Source organism: Tamandua tetradactyla, chromosome 6 (genome assembly GCF_023851605.1).
Source record: "Tamandua tetradactyla isolate mTamTet1 chromosome 6, mTamTet1.pri, whole genome shotgun sequence".
NCBI lineage: Eukaryota > Metazoa > Chordata > Mammalia > Pilosa > Myrmecophagidae > Tamandua > Tamandua tetradactyla.
The window spans coordinates 63419541-63443171 of record NC_135332.1 but is presented as its reverse complement, the minus strand read 5'-3'; the positions used below and the strand labels follow the sequence as shown (position 1 = coordinate 63443171).

The following is a 23631-nucleotide window of genomic DNA, read 5'->3' as shown; positions in this document are numbered from 1 at the left end:
AATGGTACCAACCTCATCAGGTTGTTGTGAGGCTCAAATGAGATCATGCAAGGAAGGTGCTCCGTACCATGTCTGATGCATAATGATCAATATTTACTGAGCATGTGCTGTTCTAAATATCATCACCATCAGCCACAGCAGCAGCATCTTCGTCTTAGTGCTGTATGCCTAATAGGTCCACCTTAAACCATTCCAATTCTTTACCTTTCTACAAACATCTACGTAAAGTTTCAAAATGGAGAACTGTCCAAGATCACCCGTTATTCTCACCAAAGGTCTTCAGTGGAACCTCCTGTCTCTTTGTCCCACAAGAATTATTTTCTTTCAACCCATGGAAAAGGTGTCTTGCAACCACTGTTTTGTGGAATCTACCATCTGACCTGAATGGTGAGGAATTAATGCAACCATAGGAGAACTAAGTACCAAAGCCATGAGGGACACTACAATAGCCAGCCATCTTTTCTGTGCAGGAAGCTACTTAGGTCCCAAGCACTTGGAAGTCAGCAACATACAGACCAGAAGTTTTCACTTTGAGCTTTATGGAGCCCTTTGGAGGTATCTCAGGAGTTAGAACCGGCAGAGCTCTAAGCCTTGTCCTCCTTTAACTTGATCTGTTTTGCTTTTATCTGTTTAATACATTGGAATCCCTCTTCTAAAAATTGAAAAGACTTTGTGATTAAGAAGAGTCTGAAATTTTTACAGAGACATGGTACACTATTTCAAAACTGCTTGGGAATACCCACTGAGTAGAAAACTATCTAAGCTTAGTTAGGACTGTCTGTTACATTATCAGAAATAAGATAGGCAAGGTGCAGAATTTAGCATAAGCTTTCAAATTCAAAGTTCAGTGGAAACAGCCCTTAAAGCTTTTGGCGGTGCTGGAAATACACAGCACTTATTATATAAAATTATATTTGAGTCATAGTCTTTTTATTATAGATTAAATATTGACATCACTGGACTTTCAATCAGAGTTATTAGGAATTCTGTAAATATATACAATTGACAATTTCTAGGTCTTCTTGTTCATCATGACTTCTAATATCAGATGAGGCAAAAAATCTAAGATTCGAGTTACTAGGTTAGAAAATATATCACATGTATCTTTTTTTTTTAGCATGGGCAGGCACTGGGAATTGAACCGGGGTCTCTGGTACAGCAGGTGAGAACTCTGTCACTGAGCCACCGCTGCCTGCCCTGTATCTTACACTTTTAATATAAATAATATATATTTAAAATGTAAATATTTGCAATTAGAAATAAAATATAAATAATATAATTAAAATTATATATATAGTTTGGTAGATCAAAGAGCACTGTTCTTTTACCTATGGTGACTGGGCTGCCCAGTCCTGGTGTCAATGTAGCTACAAATCACAGGTCTTGGGCTTTGAAGGTGTGGAAAAAAGATGTGGGGCTGTGTCCCTAATTGGGAACACTTGGGAATACCTTTACTCTGGCTGTCTAATAGAGATGAGATTTAGAGAATTAGTTAGTGCACCTTTTGCAAATTGAGGTAAGGTTTGGAGTACACAGACTACTTCCCCATCTACCACCCCAAGACTGTTTCCCAATGAAAGCCTGTGCTTCCAATGGAGGGATGAAAAAGCTAGAAAATGACAGAGCAGAGCAGACCCTCAGCAGACTACCACTTACCAAACTGAATTTGTCCTTCACAGGCCCAGTGTCTGCCAGCATTTTTGTCCTGGGATTCATTTTTAGAATATCACCAGTTGTGGTGCCAAGGTAGAAAAAGCTATCATCATCGGCCATCTGAAGAAGAAAGAGAAAGAAATCTGAAAACCTGGGTATCCTCAGTGATGCCCCCACATGCATATATGATCAGCAACAGGAGGAGCTTCCTCTGAAATCTTATGAAGACCAGCAGAGGTGGTCATGGTAACTTCTGTTTCCTCAGACCCAAAGATGGGTAAGAACAGCTGAGGGAGAGCAGAATCAGGGCCAACCACATATTTGGAGGAAATATTAGACTCTGATTAGCCTGTGAATCTCATCTGAAATCTATTTGTTTTGAATGTTAATACGTAAATTGTTTCCTTCCTTTCTTCCTTCCTACTCTCCTTTCTTCCTTCACTCCCTCCCCTCTTCCCTTCCTGTTAGTATTTGCCAGGTGTGTGTGTGTGTGTGTGTGTGTGTGTGTGTGTAGGAAGGGCAACATTCTTTTTATCTCAATCTTTCTGTGTCTGCAGATTTCAAGTTTGGCCTCTTGTAAACAATATACCACTGGATTTCATTTCAGAGTTGTTTTTTAAAAATTGAGTCTGACAATCTTCGGTTCTTCCTGAAAGTTTAGTTCACTTACATTTATTGTGATGACTGGTATACTTGGGTTTATTTCCACCATCTTTTTCTTAAAACTTTTCTTGTGAAATATAACATATATTTTTAAAAAAAAGCAATAAATTTCCAAGTACATTTTAACAAGTAGTTATAGAACAGATTTTAAAGTTTGGTATGGGTTACAGTTTCGCGATTTTTAATTTCTTCTTCTAGTTGCTCCAAGACACTGGAGACCATGTGTGATATGGAAGTATCACTATAATGATTCAAGTCATACTCATTTGTTAAATCCTATCTTCTGTTATAATCCTCCTTCTCTTTAAATAACATATATGTGTATATAAAAGCAATAAATTTCAAAGTGCATTACAACAATTAGCTGTACAACAGATTTCAGAGTTTGACATGGGTACAATTTCATAATTTTAGGTTTTTATTTCTAGTTATTCTAAAGTACTGGAGGCTAAAAGAAACATCAATATAACAATTCAACATTCATACTCATTTGTTAAACCCGACCTTCTCTGCATAACTCCATCATCACTTTTGATCTTTCTCCCACTCTTTTGGGGTATTTGGGCTGTGGCCATACTAACATTTCATGTTGGAAGGGGCTGTTGATAATATGGGTTACGGAGGTAGAACTAGTTGAAGTTCTGGAAGGGCTGGCCCCTCTGCATTTCAGGACTTATCTGGTCCAGAGACCCATCTGGAGGTTGTAGGTTTCTGGAGTGTTACTCTAGTGCATGGAACCCTTGTAGACTTTTATATACTTCCCCAGGCTTTTCTTTGTAGGAAGATTTTTGACGACTGACTGAATCTCTTTACTTGTGATTGGTTTGTTGAAATCTTTTATTTTTTCTTGAGTCAGTGTAGCTTGTTTGTGTTTCCAGGAATTTGTCCATTTCATCTAAATTGTCTAGTTTGTGGGCATATAGTTGTTCATAGTATTCTCTTATGATTTTTTTTTTTTATTTCTTCAGGGTCTGTGGTAATGACCCTCCTTTTGTTTCTGATTTTGTTTATTTGCATCCTCTATCTTTTTAAATTTGTCAGCCTTGCTAGTGGCCCATCAATTTTATTGATTTTCTCAAAGAACCAACTTTTGGTGTTTAAAATTCTTTCTATTGTTCTTTTGTTCTCTCATTCATTTAACGCTGTTGTAATCTTTTTAATTTTCTCTTCTTTTATTTGCTTTGGGGTTAGTTTGCTATTCTTTCTCAGTTCCTCTAGGTAAGCAGTTAAGCCCTCAAGTTTTGCTCTTTCTTCTTTTTTAACATAGACACTTAGGGCAATAAATTTCCCTCTCAGCACAGCCTTTGCTGCATTCCATAAGTTCTGATATGCTGTATCCTCATTTTCATTCATCTCCAGATAGCTACTGATTTCTCTAGCAATTTCTTCTTTGACCCACTCATTAAGAGTATATTATTTAATCTTCATATATTTGTGAAAGTTCTCATTCCTTGGTGATTATTGACTTTCAGCATTAGTCCATTGTGATCAGAGAAAGTGCTTTGAATAATTTCCATGTTTTAAATATATATAGATCTGTTTTGGGTCTCAGTATATGATCATTCTGGAGAATGTTCCAAGAGCACTAGAGAAGAATGTATATCCTGGTGTTTTGGGGTATAATGACCTATATATGTCTGTTAGATCTAATTCATTTATCAAATTGTTTAAGTTCTCTATTTCCTTGTTAATCCTCTATCTGGTTGTTCTATCTATAGAGGAGAGTGGTGTACTGAAGTCTCTCACTATCATTGTTGACATGTTTATCACTCCCTTCAGTTTTGCCAAATGTCTGTCTCATGTACTTTAGAGCTCCTTGACTGGGAGCATAGACATTTATGATCATTTTTTCTTGATTAACTGTCCCTTTTACTATTATATACTGTCCTTCTTTGTCTACTATGATGTCTTTACATTTAAAGTCTATTTCGTCTGATATTAAATACTTACTCCTGCTTTCTTTTGATTACAACTTGCATGGAATATCTTTTTCCATTCTTTCATTTTCAATCTATTTGTATCCTTGTGTCTAAGATGAGTCTGTGTAAGCAGCATAATAACTGGATTATATTTCTTAATCCATTTGTCAATCTGTGTCTTTTAATTGGTAAGTTTAGCCCATTAACATTCAAAGTTATTACTATAAAGGCTTTTCTTGAATCTACCATCTTATTATTTGGATTTTATTTGTCACATATATATATTCTTTCCCCTTTTTCTCTTTTTATCCTTCAAGTTACCCTTACTGGTACTCTTCACTTCTGTATCCTTCTCCAGATTGCCTTCTCCTTTTTTTTCAGCCAGCAGAACTCTCTTTAATATTTCTTGTAGAGCCAGTTTCTTGCTGACATTTTTTCTCAGCCTTTGTTTGTCTGTGAAAATTGCTATCTCTCCACCAGTTTTGATGGACAATTTGGCTGGGTACAGAATTCTTGGCTGGAAGTCTTTCTCTTTCAGGATCTTAAATATATCATGCCACTGCCTTCTCACTTCCATAGTGCGAGTAGTCCAAACTCAGTCTTTTGCCATTTCCCTTGTATGTAGTAGATTGTTTTTCTCTTGCCACTTTCAAGATTTTCTGCTTCTCTTCAACATTTGACAGTCCGATTAGGATGTGTCTTGGGGCACATAGTAATGTGGGAAGGACTATTTGGATTTATCTGGGCTTCTCTGATTTGCATACTTGTCTTTTATAAAGGTTGGGAAGTTTTCCCCCATTATCTCTTCCATAAATCTTCCTACCCCTTTACTCTTCTCTTCTCCTTCTGGGACACCAGTGATTCTTACATTTGTGCACTTTGTTTTATCCATCATTTTCTTAAGATCCAGTTCAAATGTTTCCATCTTTTTTTTGTCATTTGCTCTTTTGGGTGTTCAAAATCAGCTGTCCTGTCCTCTAGTTTGCTTATTCTTCTGCCTCTTCAAATTTCCTGTTGTGTGTCTCTAGTATATTTTTTATTTGGTCTACAACATTTTAATCTCTGTGATATCTGCTATTTTCTCCATTTATTCTTTCAAATTCCTCTTCATGCTCTTCTAGTGTCTTCTTGATCTCCTTTCTGTCATTAGCCACCCCACTGATTTTATTTAGTAGAATTATACGAACACCTTTGATTAGTCACTCTAAAGTCTGTGTCTCCTCCGGTGTTTTAATTTGGTCATTAGACTGGGCTGTAACTGTCTGCATCTCCATATGGTTAGTGGTTTTCTCTTGTCTTCACAGCATGTAAATATCTTGGTAAGGTTACTTTGGAAGTTGATTTCCTTCAGTAATCTAAAGCTTTGTATTTGCAGGACAGGGGTGGAGCAGGATGCAGGGAATGGGGAGGGGTACAACAGTGTGGTGATGGGTTGTGGTGCAGGTATATGCATGGGTTGAGGATGCTACACTGGTGCCTGTGAGCATATGGTGCAGGGTGCAGCTTTGTGGAGGTGTGATGAGGGGGCTTGGGGGCGAAGTGCAGTTCAGGCAGGCCTTGGAATGCAGGAGTAAGGTGTGATGTGGGGGACACAGAGGTAGGGTGCAGCAGGAGACGGATGGGCGTGCTGAGTGGATGTGTTGGGGTTGGTATGTGGGCAGGATGTGGGTAGGCATGTGGAGCACTTGGGTCATGGGTGTCAGGATGTGGGGTACAGTGCACAGAAGTTGGGGCACAGGGAGGGCAGGGCATGGGTGTGTCCTTGCTCAGGAGGAGGGGTTCAAGAGGGCCGGGACACAGATGTGTGAGGGTGTAGGGGCAGGGCACAGGTTGCAGAGGTTGCGGGATATGTGTTGGGGTGGATGATGATGGGTCGGCTGGGCCTTGACATAGGTGCACAGGTGTGGGGTGGGGTGGGGTTCACACTTGTGCAGGAAGAGGCTATGCAGCACAAATGTGCCCGAGAGCACCTGCCAGTTGTGGGAGAAAGGCACTTGTGCCATGGTGGGGACAAGGGTGTGCAAGTGTGGGGGGCAGGAGGGTGAGGGGCAGGGGTCAAGAGGTCAGTGCACAGATATATGGGTGCCTGGCGGGGAGGATGTAGCTGTGCCTGTGCATGCATCTGGAGGCAGGGTCCTGCTGTGCGCATGAGCAGGGTTCAGGGGCAGCGGGGCAGGATTACGCCTGCATGTGCTGTGGGCTGGTGTGGCCCGGATGTGCAAGTCAGCACTTGCCCAGAGCTAAGGGGGCGTGGCATGAGTGGGTGAATGTGCGTGCATGCATCTGGGTGGGGAGGGGGAGTGGCAGATGCTGATGTGTGCAAGAGGAGAGCTCAGGGGTCATTGGGCAGGAGGTAGAGGTTGAGGGGCTGGACATGGGTACGTGGGTCTAGGGCGGAGGTACAGAACAAGACTGTGTGCTTGTGTGGGAGAGGTGGGTCAGGTTGGGACAGGTTTGCGTGCATGCGCAGGGCTGGGATGCATGGGGTGGGAGGTCAGGGTACTGGTCCATGGAATGTGGTGAAGGGTGTGGATGATGGGGTTCAGGTGCGTGGGGTGGGGGGAGGGGAAATGGTGGGTCACAGGGCGGGGACAGTGCACTTGAGGGTGGTGCTTTCAAGGAACGCTGCTTGGCGTACTTCCTTATCCCCATCTTCCTGTCCATACACTCCTGAGGGCTCCAGGCCTCCATTTAGAAAGGGGTACATTAGGCTGTTTGCACTAGCTGCACAGTCTCCAGTTCTCTGCATCTCAGTTCTTCTGCTTCTTCAACCAGGACCTCCCTATGTGGTGCAGAAGTCCTTCCCAGGTTACTTAGACCCTGGAATCACTCTCCCGGTTGTTTTCTGTCCTTTCTCTAACTGTTCCGTGGAGCAGGGGTGAGCTTGACCTATCCTATTCTGCCATTTTCCCCGTACTCTACCATCTTATTTTATACTATTTGTTCCACATTTTCCTTTCCTCCATTTTTTTTGTTCCCTTCTTTTGGACTGACCAAAGGGTTCACATCTGCATCTTCCCATTTCCATTTTTTCTCTCTCTTTCAGTGATTTATATAGAAATTTGAACATGCATGTTTACCTTAAAGCCTAAAATCAATATCTTTACCTTTTTCTGAACAATACAATAATCTTAGAATACTCTACTTCTTCTCTTCCCTCTCCTGGACTTACATACTGTATCTGTCCAGAATTTTAGTGCTATTATTTAGTGCATTATTAATTTTAATTTTGTACAGCCATCACAGGCTTAGATTTTCTAATATGATTGCAATTTTCTTTGCCTACTATTCTTCCTTTTTAAAAAACTTTTATTAACAAAACCAATCAATATACAATATGAACATTCTTTTTTTATCACATAGTTGTATATTCATCATCATGAACATTTCTTAGAACATTTGCATCAATTCAGAAAAAGAAATAAAAAGAAAACAGAAAAAAATTCATACATACCATACCCCTTACCCCTCCCTTTCATCGATCACTAGCATTTCAATCTACTAAATTTATTTTAACATTTGTTCCCTTTATTATTTATTTATTTTTAATCCATATGTTTTACTTGTCTGTCCATAAGGTAGATAAAAGGAGCATCAGACATAAGGTTTTCACAATCACATTGCGAAAGCTATATCATTATACAATCATCTTCAAGAAACATGGCTACTGGAACACAGCTCTACATTTTCAGGCACTTCTCTCTAGCCTCTCCCTTACACCTTAACTAAACAGGTGATATCTATTTAATGTGTAAGAATAACTTCCAGGATAACCTCTCAACTCTGGAATCTCTCAGACATTGACACTTTATTTTGTCTCATTTCTCTCTTCCCCCTTTCAATCGAGAAGGTTTTCTCAATCCCTTGATGCTGAGTCTCAGCTCATTCTGGAATTTCTATCCCACGTTGCCAGGAAGGTCCACACCCCTGGGAGTCATGTCCAATGTAGAGGGAGAGGGTACTGAGTTTGCTTGTCATGTAGCTGAGAGAGAGAGGCCACATTTGAGCAACAAAAGAGGTTCTCTTGGGGGTGACTCTTAGGCCTAATTTTAAGTAGGCTCAGTCTATCCTTTGCGGGGTTAAGTTCATATGAACAAACCCCAAGACTGGGGGCTCAGCCTATTGCTCTTGCTGTCCCCACTGCTTTTGAGAATATAAAGAATTCTCTACTTGGCGAAGCTGAATTTCCCCCCTTTCTCACCATTCCTCCAAGGGGATTTCCAAATACTTTTTTATTCACTGTTCAAATCCTCCTGGGATTTATCGAGGCATCACTCTGGACAAACCTACAGAATCTCATGCCCTACTCAAGGTTCCATGTACTTATGGTGGTCAATTAAGCTGTCCTCACTATTCCTTCTTGCATCCCAGACCTTCCATGTGGGATTATTATCCTTCTTCTGAAGTTCATCCTTTAGAAGATCCTTTGTTAAGGATCTTTCAGTTCTCATCAGCTTTAAGTTTTTCCTGTATCTTATTTTGTTCACCTTCTTGAAAGTATATAATTCTAGTTCTTTTCTCTCAGTACTTTGAAGATACCGTTATTTTGTTCTTGGGATTGCATTATTGTTGAGAAGTTAATTGTCGGTCTACTTGTCATTTCCTTGTGGGTAATCCTTTTTTTCTCTGGCACTTTTAAGACCTCTCCTTTACATTTGGTGCTCTGCCTCATCACTAAAATATGTTTCGGTGTGTATTTCCTTTTCTCTTTACCATTTGGTATTTATTGGACTTACTGATTCTACAGTTTGTAATCCTTCATTAGTTCCAGAAAATTCTCAATTATTTTTTAAAATGTGGCATTGGCTTCTGAAATGCAGGTTAGAATATGTTAGACCGAGGTTTCTGAGACCCTTTCATGTGAGGTCAAGACAATTTTCACGATAAGATGCTATTTTTTTTTTTACTTTTAGTTTTTCAGCAGCTACATGACGTGATATTACAACAAACTGAATATGAGAATCCAGATGTCTTCTGCCAAGTCATACATTAGATTTGCAAAAATGTAAAACAATGATGTCACTAAGTTTTCTTCTTGTTTAAGAAAATAGTTATTTTCCTTAAAATATTTATGTTAATTATTTTTAAATGAATTAATAAATATTCTATCACTATCTCAGTTTTCATTTCTAAATATCAATAGATATAATCTACATATACAAAACCTTGTCGGTATCCTCAGTAATTTGGTTTTTTTTTTTTTTTTTGCATGGGCAGGCACCAGGAATTGAACCTGGGTCTCCGGCATGGCAGGGAGAACTCTGCCACTGAGCCACTGTTGCCCTCCCCCGTCAATGATTTTTAAGAAGGTAGAGGGGTCCTGAGGCCAATAAAAGGCTGAAAGCTGCTAGGTTAGTCATTCTCATTCTTTCATTTATTTTCTACCCCACCCCTGCCCCCACTATCTCTTTACAACTTTACCACTCTTTCACATTTTCCATCCTTTTTTAGCTCTGTACTGTATTCTGTATGATTTCTTCTGATCAGTTTTCCAGTTCACCAGTCTGTCTTTGTCTCTCAAATGCTGCTAAATGCTCCCACTGACTTTGTAGTTTTAAATATTATACTTAAAAAAAAATTTTTTTATTAATTAAAAAAAAATTACAGGATAGAAACACAAACATTCCCAATATGTGATCATTCCATTCTACATATATAATCAGTAATTCACAATATCATCACATAGCTGCAGATTCATACTCATGATCACTTCTTAGAACATTTGCATCAATTCAGAAAAAGAAACAAAAAGACGACAGAAAAATAAAACGAAAGCAGAAAAAAAAACCACACACACCATACCCCTTACTCCTCTGTTTCATTGATCACTAGCATTTCAAACTAAATTTATTTTAACATTCGTTCCCCCTATTATTTATTTTTTATTTCATATGTTCTACTTGTCTGTTGACAAGGTAGATAAAAGGAGCATCAGACACAAGGTTTTCACAATCACACAGTCACACTGTGAAAGCTACACCATTATACAATCATCATCAAGAAACATGGCTACTGGAACACAGCTCTCCATTTTCAGGCAGTTCCCTCCAGCCTCTCCATTTCCTCTTAGATAACAAGGTGATATCTACTTAATGAATAAGAATAACCTCCAGCTAATGAATATAGATGCAAAAATCCTCAGTAAAATTCTAGCAAATCGTATCCAACAACACATTAAAAGAATTATACATCATGACCAAGTAGGATTCATCCCAGGTATGCAAGGATGGTTCAACATAAGAAAATCAATTAATGTAATACACCATATCAACAAATCAAAGCAGAAAAATCACATGATCATCTCAATTGATGCAGAGAAGGCATTTGACAAGATTCAACATCCTTTCCTGTTGAAAACACTTCAAAAGATAGGAATACAAGGGAACTTCCTTAAAATGATAGAGGGAATATATGAAAAACCCACAGCTAATATCATCCTCAATGGGGAAAAATTGAAAACTTTCTCCCTAAGATCAGGAACAAGACAAGGATGTCCACTATCACCACTATTACTCAACATTGTGTTGGAGGTTCTAGCCAGAGCAATTAGACAAGAAAAAGAAATACAAGGCATCAAAATTGGAAAGGAAGAAGTAAAACTATCACTGTTTGCAGATGATATGATACTATACATCGAAAACCCAGAAAAATTCACAACAAAACTACTAGAGCTAATAAATGAGTACAGCAAAGTAGCAGGTTACAAGATCAACATTCAAAAATCTGTAGCATTTCTATACACTAGTAAGGAACAAGCGGAGGGGGAAATCAAGAAACGAATCCCATTTACAATTGCAACTAAAAGAATGAAATACCTAGGAATAAATTTAACTAAAGGGACAAAAAACCTATATAAAGAAAACTACAAAAAACTGTTAAAAAAAAATCACAGAAGACCTAAATAGATGGAAGGGCATACCGTGTTCATGGATTGGAAGACTAAATATAGTTAAGATGTCAATCCTACCTAAATTGATTTACAGATTCAATGTAATAACAATCAAAATCCCAACAACTTATTTTTCAGAAATAGAAAAACCAATAAGCAAATTTATCTGGAAGGGCAGGGTGCCCCGAATTGCTAAAAACATCTTGAGGAAAAAAAACGAAGCTGGAGGTCTTGCGCTGCCTGACTTTAAGGCATATTATGAAGCCACAGTGGTCAAAACAGCATGGTATTGGCATAAAGATAGATATATCTACCAATGGAATCGAATAGAGTGCTCAGATAAAGACCCTCTCATCTATGGACATTTGATCTTTGATAAGGCAGTCAAGCCAACTCACCTGGGACAGAACAGTCTCTTCAATAAATGGTGCCTAGAGAACTGGATATCCATATGCAAAAGAATGAAAGAAGACCCATATCTCACACTCTATATAAAAGTTAACTCAAAATGGATCAAAGATCTAAACATTAGGTCTAAGACCATAAAACAGTTAGAGGAAAATGTAGGGAGATATCTTATGAAACTTACAATTGGAGGCGGTTTTATGGACCTTAAACCTAAAGCAAGAGCACTGAAGAAGGAAATAAATAAATGGGAGCTCCTCAAAATTAAACACTTTTGTGCATCAAAGAACTTCATCAAGCAAGTAGAAAGACAGCCTACACAATGGGAGACAATATTTGGAAATGACATATCAGATCAAGGTCTAGTATCCAGAATTTATAAAGAGATTGTTCAACTCAACAACAAAAAGACAGCCAACCCAATTACAAAATGGGAAAAAGACTTGAACAGACACCTACCAGAAGAGGAAATACAAATGGCCAAAAGGCACATGAAGAGATGCTCAATGTCCCTGGCCATTAGAGAAATGCAAATCAAAACCACAATGAGATATCATCTCACACCCACCAGAATGGCCATTATCAACAAAACAGAAAATGACAAGTGCTGGAGAGGATGCGGAGAAAGAGGCACACTTATCCACTGTTGGTGGGAATGTCAAATGGTGCAACCACTGTGGAAGGCAGTTTGGCAGTTCCTCAAAAAGCTGAATATAGAATTGCCATACGACCCAGCAATACCATTGCTGGGTATCTACTCAAAGGACTTAAGGGCAAAGACACAAACGGACATTTGCACACCAATGTTTATAGCAGCGTTATTTACAATTGCAAAGAGATGGAAACAGCCAAAATGTCCATCAACAGACGAGTGCCTAAACAAACTGTGGTATATACATAACGATGGAATATTATGCAGCTTTAAGACAGGATAAACTTATGAAGCATGTAATAACATGGATGGACCTAGAGAACATTATGCTGAGTGAGTCTAGCCAAAAACTAAAGGACAAATACTGTATGGTCCCACAGATGTGAACCAACATTCGAGAATAAACTTGGAATATGTCATTGGTAACAGAGTCCAGCAGGAGTTAGAAACAGGGTAAGATAATGGTTAATTGGAGCTGAAGGGATACAGACTGTGCAACAGGACTAGATACAAAAACTCAAAAATGGACAGCACAATAATACCTAATTGTAAAGTAATCATGTTAAAACACTGAATGAAGCTGCATCTGAGCTATAGGTTTTTTTGTTTTTGTTTTTGTTTGTTTGTTTGTTTTGTTTTGTTTTGTTTTTGTTTTTTGCTTGTTTTTTTGTCTGTTTGTCTTTTTTTTTTACTATTGTTATTACTTTTATTTTTTTCTCTATATTAACATTCTATATCTTTTTCTGTTGTGTTGCTAGTTCTTCTAAACCGATGCAAATGTACTAAGAAACGATGATCATGCATCTATGTGATGATGTTAAGAATTACTGATTGCATATGTAGAATGGTACGATTTCTAAATGTTGGGTTAATTTCTTTTTTTTCTTTTTTTCCGTTAATTAATTAAAAAAAAAAAAAAGAAAAAAGAATAACCTCCAGAATAACCTCTCCACTCTGTTTGGAATCTCTCAGCCATTGACACTGTCTCATTTTACTCTTCCCCCCTTTTGGTCCAGAGGATTTTCTCAATCCCTTGATGCTAGGTCTCAGCTCTAAATATCATACTTTTAATTATTTAAAACTCTATTAAACTTTTTTACAAATCTGCTGGGTCATTTCTATATTTTCCTGTAGAAATTTTCAAGCCTGTCATATCTTTATATATAATGAGCACAGCTTAATTCATGTTTGAAAATTATTTCAGTATCTAAAATGAATATGGGTCTGTTTCTTCTATCAACCGGTTCTGCTGTTCTCACTTATGGAGTCTACTTTTCATGTTTGTTATTTTTTACTGTGAGCTGGTCACATTCCCTGTAGAAATTCTTTGAGGCCTACTATGGTAGTGTGAAGCTGTTATGTACCCCAGAAAAGGTCATGTTCTTTCAATTCAATCCCATGGGTTCAGACCTATTGGTGGTACCTTTGGATCAGGTTATTTCAATTGAAATGTGGCCCATCCCATTCAAGGTGAGTCTTAAACTTCCTTCTGGAGTCCTTTATAAGAGGCTAAAAGCCACAAAGACACTAAGAGATGAAATTCAGAGAAGCAAACCAGAGAAGCTGAGAGGAAGCCACTGAAGCCAGAAGCTGAAGCAATAGAACCTGGCAGAGAAGGACCAGTAGACGTCACCCTGGTGCCTTGCTGTCTGGCAGAGGAGCCCAAGTTTGTAACTGGCGTTCAGAGAAAGTATTGTTCTGTTGATGCCTTAATTCGGACATTTTCACGGCCTTAGAATTGTAAGCTCATAAGCTAATAAATCCCCAACTCATTTTTGCTATATTGCATTTCGCAGCTTTACTAAATCAAAATACTATTTACTACAAAGATAGTGTGTTCCTTCAAAAAAAGGATTCACATTTGCTCTATCTTACATTTCCCAAAGTCTATATTCATAAAATAACTATCCAATGGAGATTGAAGTTGTATGTATGATCCAAATTAAAAACACATGAATAATTTCCCTTTATGGAAAATACTGTATTTCAGCTGAATTTCGCTTTGGGAAACTTTATTTCCAGTGTCAGAAATAACATAGGTGGTTTGAGACGTGCTGTGGGTCTGAGTGCCTCTTAGCTATACTGTTTCCCTCCAGGTGAGACAGGGTTCAGGTCTCTGATAACAGGTCAGGTCCCAGTAAAACAAAACCTACCTAGACCTGTGGCTAGGTGGCTCCTCCATGACCCCTGAAGGAACTCTAGATTTGAGACTCTCCCTCACCTGTGCCTCTCAATCTACATCACAAATGGCCAGCTCCTCCTTCCCTATCCATGGCTACTGCCACCATCAGTACCAAGGACAGAAGACGGTAGAGTCTTACAACTCTCCCTCCAACCCCCAACCCCACCCCCCTCAGCACATATGTACAGCTTGGTCAGTACTGCTAACAGGAACTGGTACCGACAGTTATTTAAATAATATTTAATACTTACGGTAATGCTCCTGGCTATTCTTTTCATCTGTCCTGTTTGGCATTCAGTTGGCCATATTTTTCTATTTGGGAGATCCAGTTCCCATACTCGAATTGTCCCACTAGGGGAAAAAATGTCACAATAAAATAATAACTATTTAATAACTACTTCAACTATTCCTGTTTTCTGTATTCTTCTGAGAAAGAAGCTAAAAGGAAGACAACTAAACATTCTTATTATAGCTGAGTGTTTTACATTTTATCTTTCAGTCAATTCTCACAACAACTGTATGAGGTAGGTATTTGTGATTTCCCCCACTCCGTAGGTGAGAAAACACACAGCTTATACACAGCAGGGCAGGGATTCACACCAGCTCTGACTCTGAAGTGCATGCTCAATCCACTGAACTGAAAACAGACCAACATACAGATAAGCAAGTGTAAAAATCAAGAGTAAGTCAGAGTTTATTAACTAAAGGAATTCAGTTATGAGGAAATGTTTGAAAGGGAAGCGCTTACGTTTGGAGGGTCCTGTCTTCAAGGAAAGGGGAAATGAGATTAAGCAACGCAACAGTTAAGCAAAGTCAGCACCTAACAATAAACGTGGCGTAGGGTTGGTATATAATCACTGTATATTGAGTTAATCTGAATTATTGTATAAAATATCACAGTCAATATCATAGTCAAAGACTTCAGCTAATATCCTATGGCAAAAAAAAGATTAACTTAAAAATATTTTGACTGGTTCAGTTTTCTTTTCTATTTTTTTTAGTCCCCAGAATTATGCACATAGTAACTGCTCAATAAATATTTTGAATATATCTTCAAAATTTAAAAATAATCAGCCTTTCCACCGCCTTCCTGGCAGATGTCATTTGGATGCTGAAACCTAAAATTCAAAATGTTGAAATTTGCAAGATATCTAATGGGGACCATATAACACATTACATGAAATTGGGACTGTGATGGGCAAATCAGGGTATATGGGTACCATATCAGAAATCTTAAAGGGTCAACTTTTTCTTAGTTATCAGTGATCAGTATCACATGAAGCAGGAGCAGACCTAGACTATAGATTGCCCTTACATGTGTGTGTGTGTGTGTTTGTAAAATTCAAGTTTTGACTCCTGGAAAAAGGTTGCTCATTGGCTGTTTTGAAACTTATTATGTACCCCAGAAAAGCCATCCTCTTTTAATCCAACCTTGTGGGTGCAGACTTATTGTGTGCAGGATATTTTGATAGGTTGTTTCCTTGGAGATGTGACCTACCCATTTGTGGGCAGGGCCTTTTGATTAGATTATTTCTGCGCAGGTGTGGCCCTGCCCATCAAGGTGGGTTTTAATTAGTTTACTGGAGTCCCTAAAAGAGCTCACGGAGAGAGAGTTCAGAGCTGATACAGAGAGCAGAGAGATAAAACCAAGACACAGATGTTTGGAAATGCTTGGAGACAGACAGAAGTTCAAAGAGAGGAGGCCACTGGAACCAGGAGCTGAAAACAAGGAAACCCAGAAGCAAAGGGCCAGTAGACATTGCCATGTACCTTCCCATGTGACAGAGAAACCCTGGCCATGATAGGCCTTTCTTCAGAAGGCCTGTTGTTGATGCCTTAATTTAGACATTTTCATGGGCCTTAGAATGGTAACTTGCAACTTAATAAATCCCCTTTGAAAAAGCCAGTCCATTTCTGGTATATTACATTCCAGCTGCTTTAGAAACTGAAACACCCATGGACATCAGAAGGGGCCAATACCTGCTACTTAAGCAGCTAGGAAGGAACAGAAAGATTTCCACAAAACAGAGACTTAGCAAAACCACTATGAAAACTGGAAAGTAGTTAAAGAGCTTCATGGTCACTGGTGGACTCAGAAGATAGGGTAGGTCATAGCTGCTTGAGGATTCAAAGCACTGTCCTAATAAGGTTTGCTCCATGGGGGCTGGCTTTCATGTTGGCCTGTTATATTCATGGCCTCCAAATGAATCCTTCCTCACTAATTAGCCACAGAACAAATGCACACTGCCTATCACAGGGTGGAAACAGGAAAGAATACAGATGTACAGCAGCAGCAATTCTTTACTCCAGCTAGAAGAATAACCAATCATGTATGCCTGTCCACAGGTGGGAGACCACAATGGCATCTTCATGAGGGTTGGAGAGGATGGTTCCACCCAATATACATTTCAACTGTACATTTTTAGGTTTCTTACCTTTGAACTGTTGTACAATGGTATATGACATGAAAAAGGAAACTTGTATGCATGTTTAACCTTCATTTTAAGTTCTACACAAGGCTCTGATTAGGGAATTTGTAAATTTATTTCTTTGGTTAGACAGATGCTGGCATCTGTTGAAGCTGACCCTATTGGAAATGATCTCATTTGGTAAGTAGCGAAACCTCTGAATCTTCCTGGAACAGTTCATCCACAAACTATCATTTCATGAAACTTACGTGGTAGAAAACATCACTAGTAAGTGGACCCGCAATTGTGCGAATTATTTGGTAAGCATGGATCAGATGTAATCCAACTCGTAACAAACAAAAACCTAAAATGCATTTAGCTAGTAAACACAACCTTTTTGGTAGGAAGCCCAGAATTTTCAAGCAGCCATATTTAAAATGTCTTCAGTGAAGAGGATTTTTAATGGCGACACAATCAGGACAGGTTACTCCCAATTGGAGTACCCATGCTTTCTATACAGGTGAATACAGTGATTTATGAATTCTGAAAACTCCGAATGCAGACACTTACTTCCCAGCAGTAACAAACATCTCGTCCCTGCACTTTGAGAAGACCACTGTGGTGGCGTTGCCCACGTTGAGACCGGCTGCAGGGCTGCCGCAGATGGCGTCCCTCTTGGCTATGCTCCACACCACCACACTGCCAAAATGAGAGGGAAAACAGGCTTTGAAAATAAGAAACAGTTATTGTGGTGGTTCTAGAAAGGAAAAACTAGCAAAGAAGTAAACAGGTCACTTACAACAGAACATCTCAACGAACTGAATATTAGAAGACAAATGGGGGTGGCACTTGAAATATTCTGAAGGATAGTGATTATGAGACTAGAATCCAGTAAGCACGCATAAAGTCGGATGCTAAAATGAAGCAGTTTTCAAACATATGAGGCATCAAAATTTACAATGTGTTTATCCTGTGTAAAAAAATTTCTTGGGGAAGTATTCCAGCAAAAAAAAAAAAAAAAGGGAGAGAGAGAGAGAGGAATGCCATCAAGGGTATGACATAAGGCACAGCTCTCAAACTTGAACATGCATCAGAATCACTTGGAGGACTTATTAAAACATAGACTGGGCCCATGTCCAGGGTTTCTCATTCAGTAGTTCTTGGATGGGGACCTGGAATTTGCTTATCTAACAAGTTCCAGGTGATGCTGATGTTGCTGGGGTCTAGGCCCACACTTTCAGAAGCACTAATGTAGGGTTACATTCCCTTCTTTCTGGGTGCAATCACACAACTCAGTCCTAAAGTGAATGGCATTTGGGCCAAAAATGCTAGGGAAGGGGGTATTGTGTAAAACACTTGAATCCAAGTATTAAAAATAAAGGATGCAAATGTTACAAACCTTCTCAATGTAAAAACATGTCTATATAGTTCCTAACTTTCCCACATGTAAATGTATTATCGAAATTAAGATACAACCCACATCTTCAGGAACAAGGAAGTGGTGTAAGACCCATAAAGTCTTGTTTTGTTATAGTGGGAAATTGATAGATACCATCTGAAGAGGAAAAACTGAGAGAAGTATTATTTTTAAAGTTATAAAAATAACTAGATGGTGAACTAAAAAACAAAGATTGTTAAAACCAAGTGCCTCATACTCAACAAAAATGAAAACATGTCCACACAACATCTCATACACAAATGTTCCTAGCAGCATTTTCATAATAGCCAAAAAAGTGAAAACAAGCCAAATATCCATCAACTGACGAACGATTAAAGAAACTGTTGACTATCCAAACAATGGGATATTATTTGACGATAAAAAAGTAATGGAAGTACTGATATATGCTATGACATGGATGAATCTTGAAAACTTTATGCTAAGCGAAAGAAGCCACATATTGTATGATTCCATTTTTGTTAGCTGTCCAGAATAGGCAAATCTACAGAGACACAAAGTAGATTAGAGTTTCCCAGGGCTGAGTGGTGAGGGCTGGTAATGGGAAGTGAAGAGCAGGAACTGGAGTGACTGCTAATGGTATGGGGTTTCTTGTGCAGTGCTACAAATACTCTAAAACTGAGAGTTGTGATGGTTGCACAACTGTGAATATACTAAAAACCTCTCAGCTGTATACCTTAAATGGGTGAATTTTATGGTATATGAAATATATCTCAATAAAGCTTAAAAATTAACTGAGTTCCTCTGAAGACTGGAACTCTTTATGGTGGAGGTGGGTTGGGGGCAGGAATATGAACAGTGGCATTGGAAGACGTACTTCTGAGCAGGACAATAGTTTCTTTATAAACCACTGACAGACCTTACTTTACTTTTTCAAGAACAAGTTACAATTTGAAAATAAAGGGCACCCACATAGATAGATTCAGTGAAATAAATTCGAACACATTCAGATAGTGGGATGCTATGCAGCCATTGCAAAGAGTGAGGGATAGATATATAAAAACACACATGGAAGGCATCCTTGGTGTAAAGCTAAGTAGAGAAACAGGTCACATTACATTATGGATAATGTGATGACATCAATACAAAAAGTTATGCAAATTTCTGCACTTAAAAACTGCAGGAAAATCCACTATAGTTCTCACTTCCATTCTGTTCCTCCTCCCTGTCTAGAAGCCAGATGTTTTGAGGGTAGAAAGGTTCTCTCCCCCAGGTTCAGGGCTGACCCCTGATTGTCCGAAACCAATCAGCATAATCCCATTCTCACCATGGTGATTATTCAGGATTGCATTTTCCTGGTACAGCAATGTTCCTTTTGCTCTTTTTTGTTAGGCTTGTCAACACTGCCGATCTTCTGCAAGCAAATTTTAGATAGCCTAAAATTAAGCTTAAAATTGCAGAGATGAACAATTTTGCAGTTAACCTTGGTTAAGGAGTCACTTGTTTCCCTCGAGGTCTAGCCTTGGTGGTTCATAGTGGGGATGGGTTTGGCCTAATGGCCAGGCCCCAAGAATCTCCAGGGGTAGGACACAGGCATCAGCATTTTTTAAGTTCCCCAGATGATTCCAATGTACAGCCAAGTTTGAGAGCAACTGGTTTAACCAAACTAAGAATGTTAACTGGAGATTCCTGGATACATTGTTTATCAAAAACAGTCCAATGGGGATGGCCCAGGGAAAGCGTGACTACTTACATAGGGAGGGAATCACTCTACTAAAGGAAGATCTTGCTATAGATAAAGAGAAAAACTTTTAATCTATAACTATACATAAATGTGAATTTCTTTTGTAGTGAACCTAAGCCCAAGTGAGAAAATGTCTGTAAAAATGCACCAAAATATTAAATCCTACACAAACTTCAGGTGTTATCATTTTTCTTCTACAGACTGACCTTTAGCCTGAACACAGGAATAAGTACCGTATTCTGTTCTTCCTAATATAATGTTTTTTTTTCTTTTCACACTAAACTTTAATTTTGCTATATATGTGTATATAACTTCAGTTAAAATATTTTTGATCAAATTTATGTATACCATTGAAAGTAAGAGTTACAATTTATACATCATTAAGCAAAAAACCTGCCAATTAAAATGTGACATTCTACGGTGGGCTGCGGTGGCTCAGTGGCAGAGTTCTTGCCTGCCATGCCAGAGACCCAGGTATGATTCCCAGTGCCCACCCATAAAAAAATAAATAAATAAAAATAAAAAAGGAAAAAACGTGACATTCTACCAATTTAAAAATACTTCCACATTCATAGATGTTAAATGTGAAAATAAATGTGTATTTTAGAATGACATACAGTAACTTAAAAAGTCTCTATTTCCATTTTTTTGTTTTTTTCCCCATTTTAAAAATGAGTGGGTACCATCAATTTCACAAAAATTAGTAGCATGTCACAGTTTCAGATGTGCTGGGCGTCTCTCTTCCTGATATGTACACTCCCACTCTTTCCTTCTAAACGTACCTGGGAGTGCAGCTTTCTGTCCCACTTTATGACAGCAGCCTCCCTGTTTTTCCTTACTCTGCTTCCTCGTGTGGTTTCTCCACATGTGTGCTTTGCAGGAGCATGGACTTTGGAGAGAAAAATGTAGGCTGAATCCTGACTCCATTTATTAGCTTATCTTTGGCTGCAGGTTACAGAAAACCCAAATCAAAGACAGCTTAAACAGTCAAGTTTTCAAACAGTATTTCACATGGCATGAAATCTGAAGTCTGAGCATCCCATCTCAAAGGCTGGTTAATTGTGACTCAGTTGTTTATGGACCCAGTCCTTCCCAAAGTCCTACCCCGATGTCATCCTCAGCAGGTTAGCTAGCTCCTCTTGAGGTCCTAAGAGACTGCAACATTTCCAGATGCAATATTTAGACACAGCAACATCCAACTTCTTCTTCAGGTACCTTAAGAGAAAAGGTAATTTTCCCAGGAGCGCCCCCAGGGGATGAATCTTCATATTTCAAGCCTATATCAATTACAGGCAAAAAGGATGGTGGCTCCACTGTTTGGGGACAAACAGTGGCTGAGCTTTAGAATCACTCTAGGAACTAAAGCTCAGTGGCTGAGCTTTAGAATCACTCTAGGAACTGCTGAAAATCTGATCTCTATACGCCAGGCTCTTGATGTTTTTTTATTTACATGATGACTTCTTTTCAGTATCCAAAACTCTAGCTAGCAGTTCTTGGGTTTCAGCAGCCAGTGGAGCATGAGAAAACTTGCAGTAGTCTCCCTGAAAACATTTCGTTCCTGTATGGTAAAACTTGCATGGATATTCACTATGCAAATACAGACAGTTTTCACCTCTGGTACAACATCCCTGTACATAAAACTTATACATTTCCTTTTTCTTCTCTGTCTCTGTGTCATGATCAAATTTACACTGGTCACCCTTAATACACTTCCTTTCAAGAAAATACTTACAACTTTGTTTTCCTTTGCGTTCTACTGTATGTTGGTTGATGAATCCCTGGCTCATTTTCACACGCTGTTCCTTAGGTTTATCATCCTTGTCCTCTAAGCCGTTTTTCCTGGGGAAAGCACTCGACCCTTTGTTTCCAGTGACAGCCCATTTTCGCTTCATTTTCTTCGGTTTACCATTCTTGTGACCAGCTTTAAGATTTTTATTTTTTTGTTTAACAGCTTGCTGGGTAGCTGTCATCCCCACTTTCTTCACAGCCATTTCTTTAGCTTGTATGTACTGTTTAAGTTCTTCAGCAAAACTATCCCCCGATTCCCGACTGCAGAAATCATCATCGCAATATGCATCCTAGTCTTCACTTCTTGACTTTCTATGTAACAAATTCTTTTGTGATGTTGCAGAGTTTCTTGAGTGCTGTTTTGGGAATTTGCTCACACTCCACATTTATTTCCCATTTTTGGTTCTCTTCTTGTGTTTCTTCAACTTCGGTATCATCTATTTCATCACCGATTCTTTTGTCAGCGTCCGGGGCCGGTCTCTTGCCGAGGGACCGGGTTGGGGGTTTGGAGAACAGATTCTCAAAGCCCATCACCCTACCGGGTCTCGCCCTCTGCTAGCGGGAGCCGCAGGCGTGAGGAGTATCCAGCGCCGCCTAGCCCGCTCCGTGCATGCCCCGCTCCAGGCCGCCTTGCGCATGCCCTAATACAATGCTTTTAAATACACTTTAAAAAATCTTATTGGGACAACTCAAAATGTCCCACTTACGGATACAACTGAGTAGTATTCATTACATTTAAATGTGCTGCTACTTTCGCCACCATTCAAGACCACAACTTCGTTCATGACCCCACACGGAAACTCTGGTACTCATTAAGCAATTAACTCCCCCTTTCCTACCCACCTCCCCAGCCCCAGCCCCTGGTAACCTGTACTTTACTTTTTATCTCTATGAATTCGCATATTAGGTACCTCATTTAAGTGGAATTTTACAATATTTGCCTTTCTGTGTCTGGCTTATTTCACCCAACTTGATTTCTTCAAGGTTCATCACGTAGCACGTATCAGAACTTCATTCTTTTTACAGCCAAATAATATTCCACTGTGTATATGTACGTAGATCTTGTTTATCCAGTCATCTGTTGATAGATACTTAGGCTGTTTCCATTTTGTGGTTATTGTGAATAATGCTGCTGTAAGCATTGGTATATAGTGTATGAGTCCCTGTTTTCAATTCTTTGGGGGTGTACACCAAGGAGTGGGATTGCTAGGTCATATGGTAATTCTATGCTTAACTTTTTGAGCAGCTACCAAACTGTTTTCCACAGCAGTTGCACCATTTTTCATTCCCACCAATAACTTACAGGGTTCTATTTCTTCACATTCTTGCCAATGCTTATTTTCTGTTTTTAGACTAACAGCCATTCTACTGGGTATGAAATGGCATTTTATTGTGGTTTTGATTTGCATTTCCCTGAATTGGGCATCTTTCCATGTGCTTTTTGACCACTTATCTCCTTTGGAGAAATGTCTATTCAAGTCATGTGTACATGTTCTCTGCCTAGCAAGTCCGGCTTAAGTCTCTTTCTTAAGAGAAAGATCACGTCTTGGTGAGGCAAGTTAAAAATGCCACCTCTCTGGAGTCATACTGCCAGGGTGTGTAACCCAGCTCTGCTAATTCCCAGCCTGTGACTTTGGTTCCTCATCTGAGAAATGGCCTCAGTGCTCCCACCTCATAGAATTGCTGGGAGGCTTTAAGGGGATAATACCACTGAAGTGCTCAGCAAACACCTGACACAAAGTAAAGTGGTCAATTTAAAAAATTAGCTGTTGTCTCTGATGACAATTATACTGGCAATGATGGTTATGTCTTTCTTTGGCAGCAATGGTTCTTGAATTTGCCTGCAATTAGAATGATCTGGGAAGCTTTTAAAACTCCCAAAGCCCAGGCCGTTTCCCAGATCAATTAAATCAGACTCTCTGCAGGTGTGGC

General features: G+C 39.1%; 1 protein-coding gene and 1 pseudogene across 2 annotated transcripts in view; both read right to left on the bottom strand.

Annotated features, from left to right (window-relative positions):
• CFAP52 (cilia and flagella associated protein 52) overlaps positions 1-23631 on the bottom strand; it is a 71196-nt gene that overhangs the window by 26636 nt on the left and 20929 nt on the right. The window contains exons 4-6 of the mRNA XM_077165963.1: positions 17342-17470; positions 14615-14714; positions 1657-1773 (exon numbers count right to left, since the gene is read on the bottom strand). Coding sequence (XP_077022078.1) covers positions 1657-1773; positions 14615-14714; positions 17342-17470 — 346 coding nt within the window. The remainder of the gene's footprint in view (positions 1-1656; positions 1774-14614; positions 14715-17341; positions 17471-23631) is intronic.
• LOC143688241 (zinc finger CCCH domain-containing protein 8 pseudogene) lies at positions 17375-22474 on the bottom strand (annotated as a pseudogene). Its single transcript, XR_013177900.1, has 2 exons — positions 19495-22474; positions 17375-17470 (listed from the first exon to the last, which is right to left on the bottom strand). The product of XR_013177900.1 is annotated as a zinc finger CCCH domain-containing protein 8 pseudogene (transcript).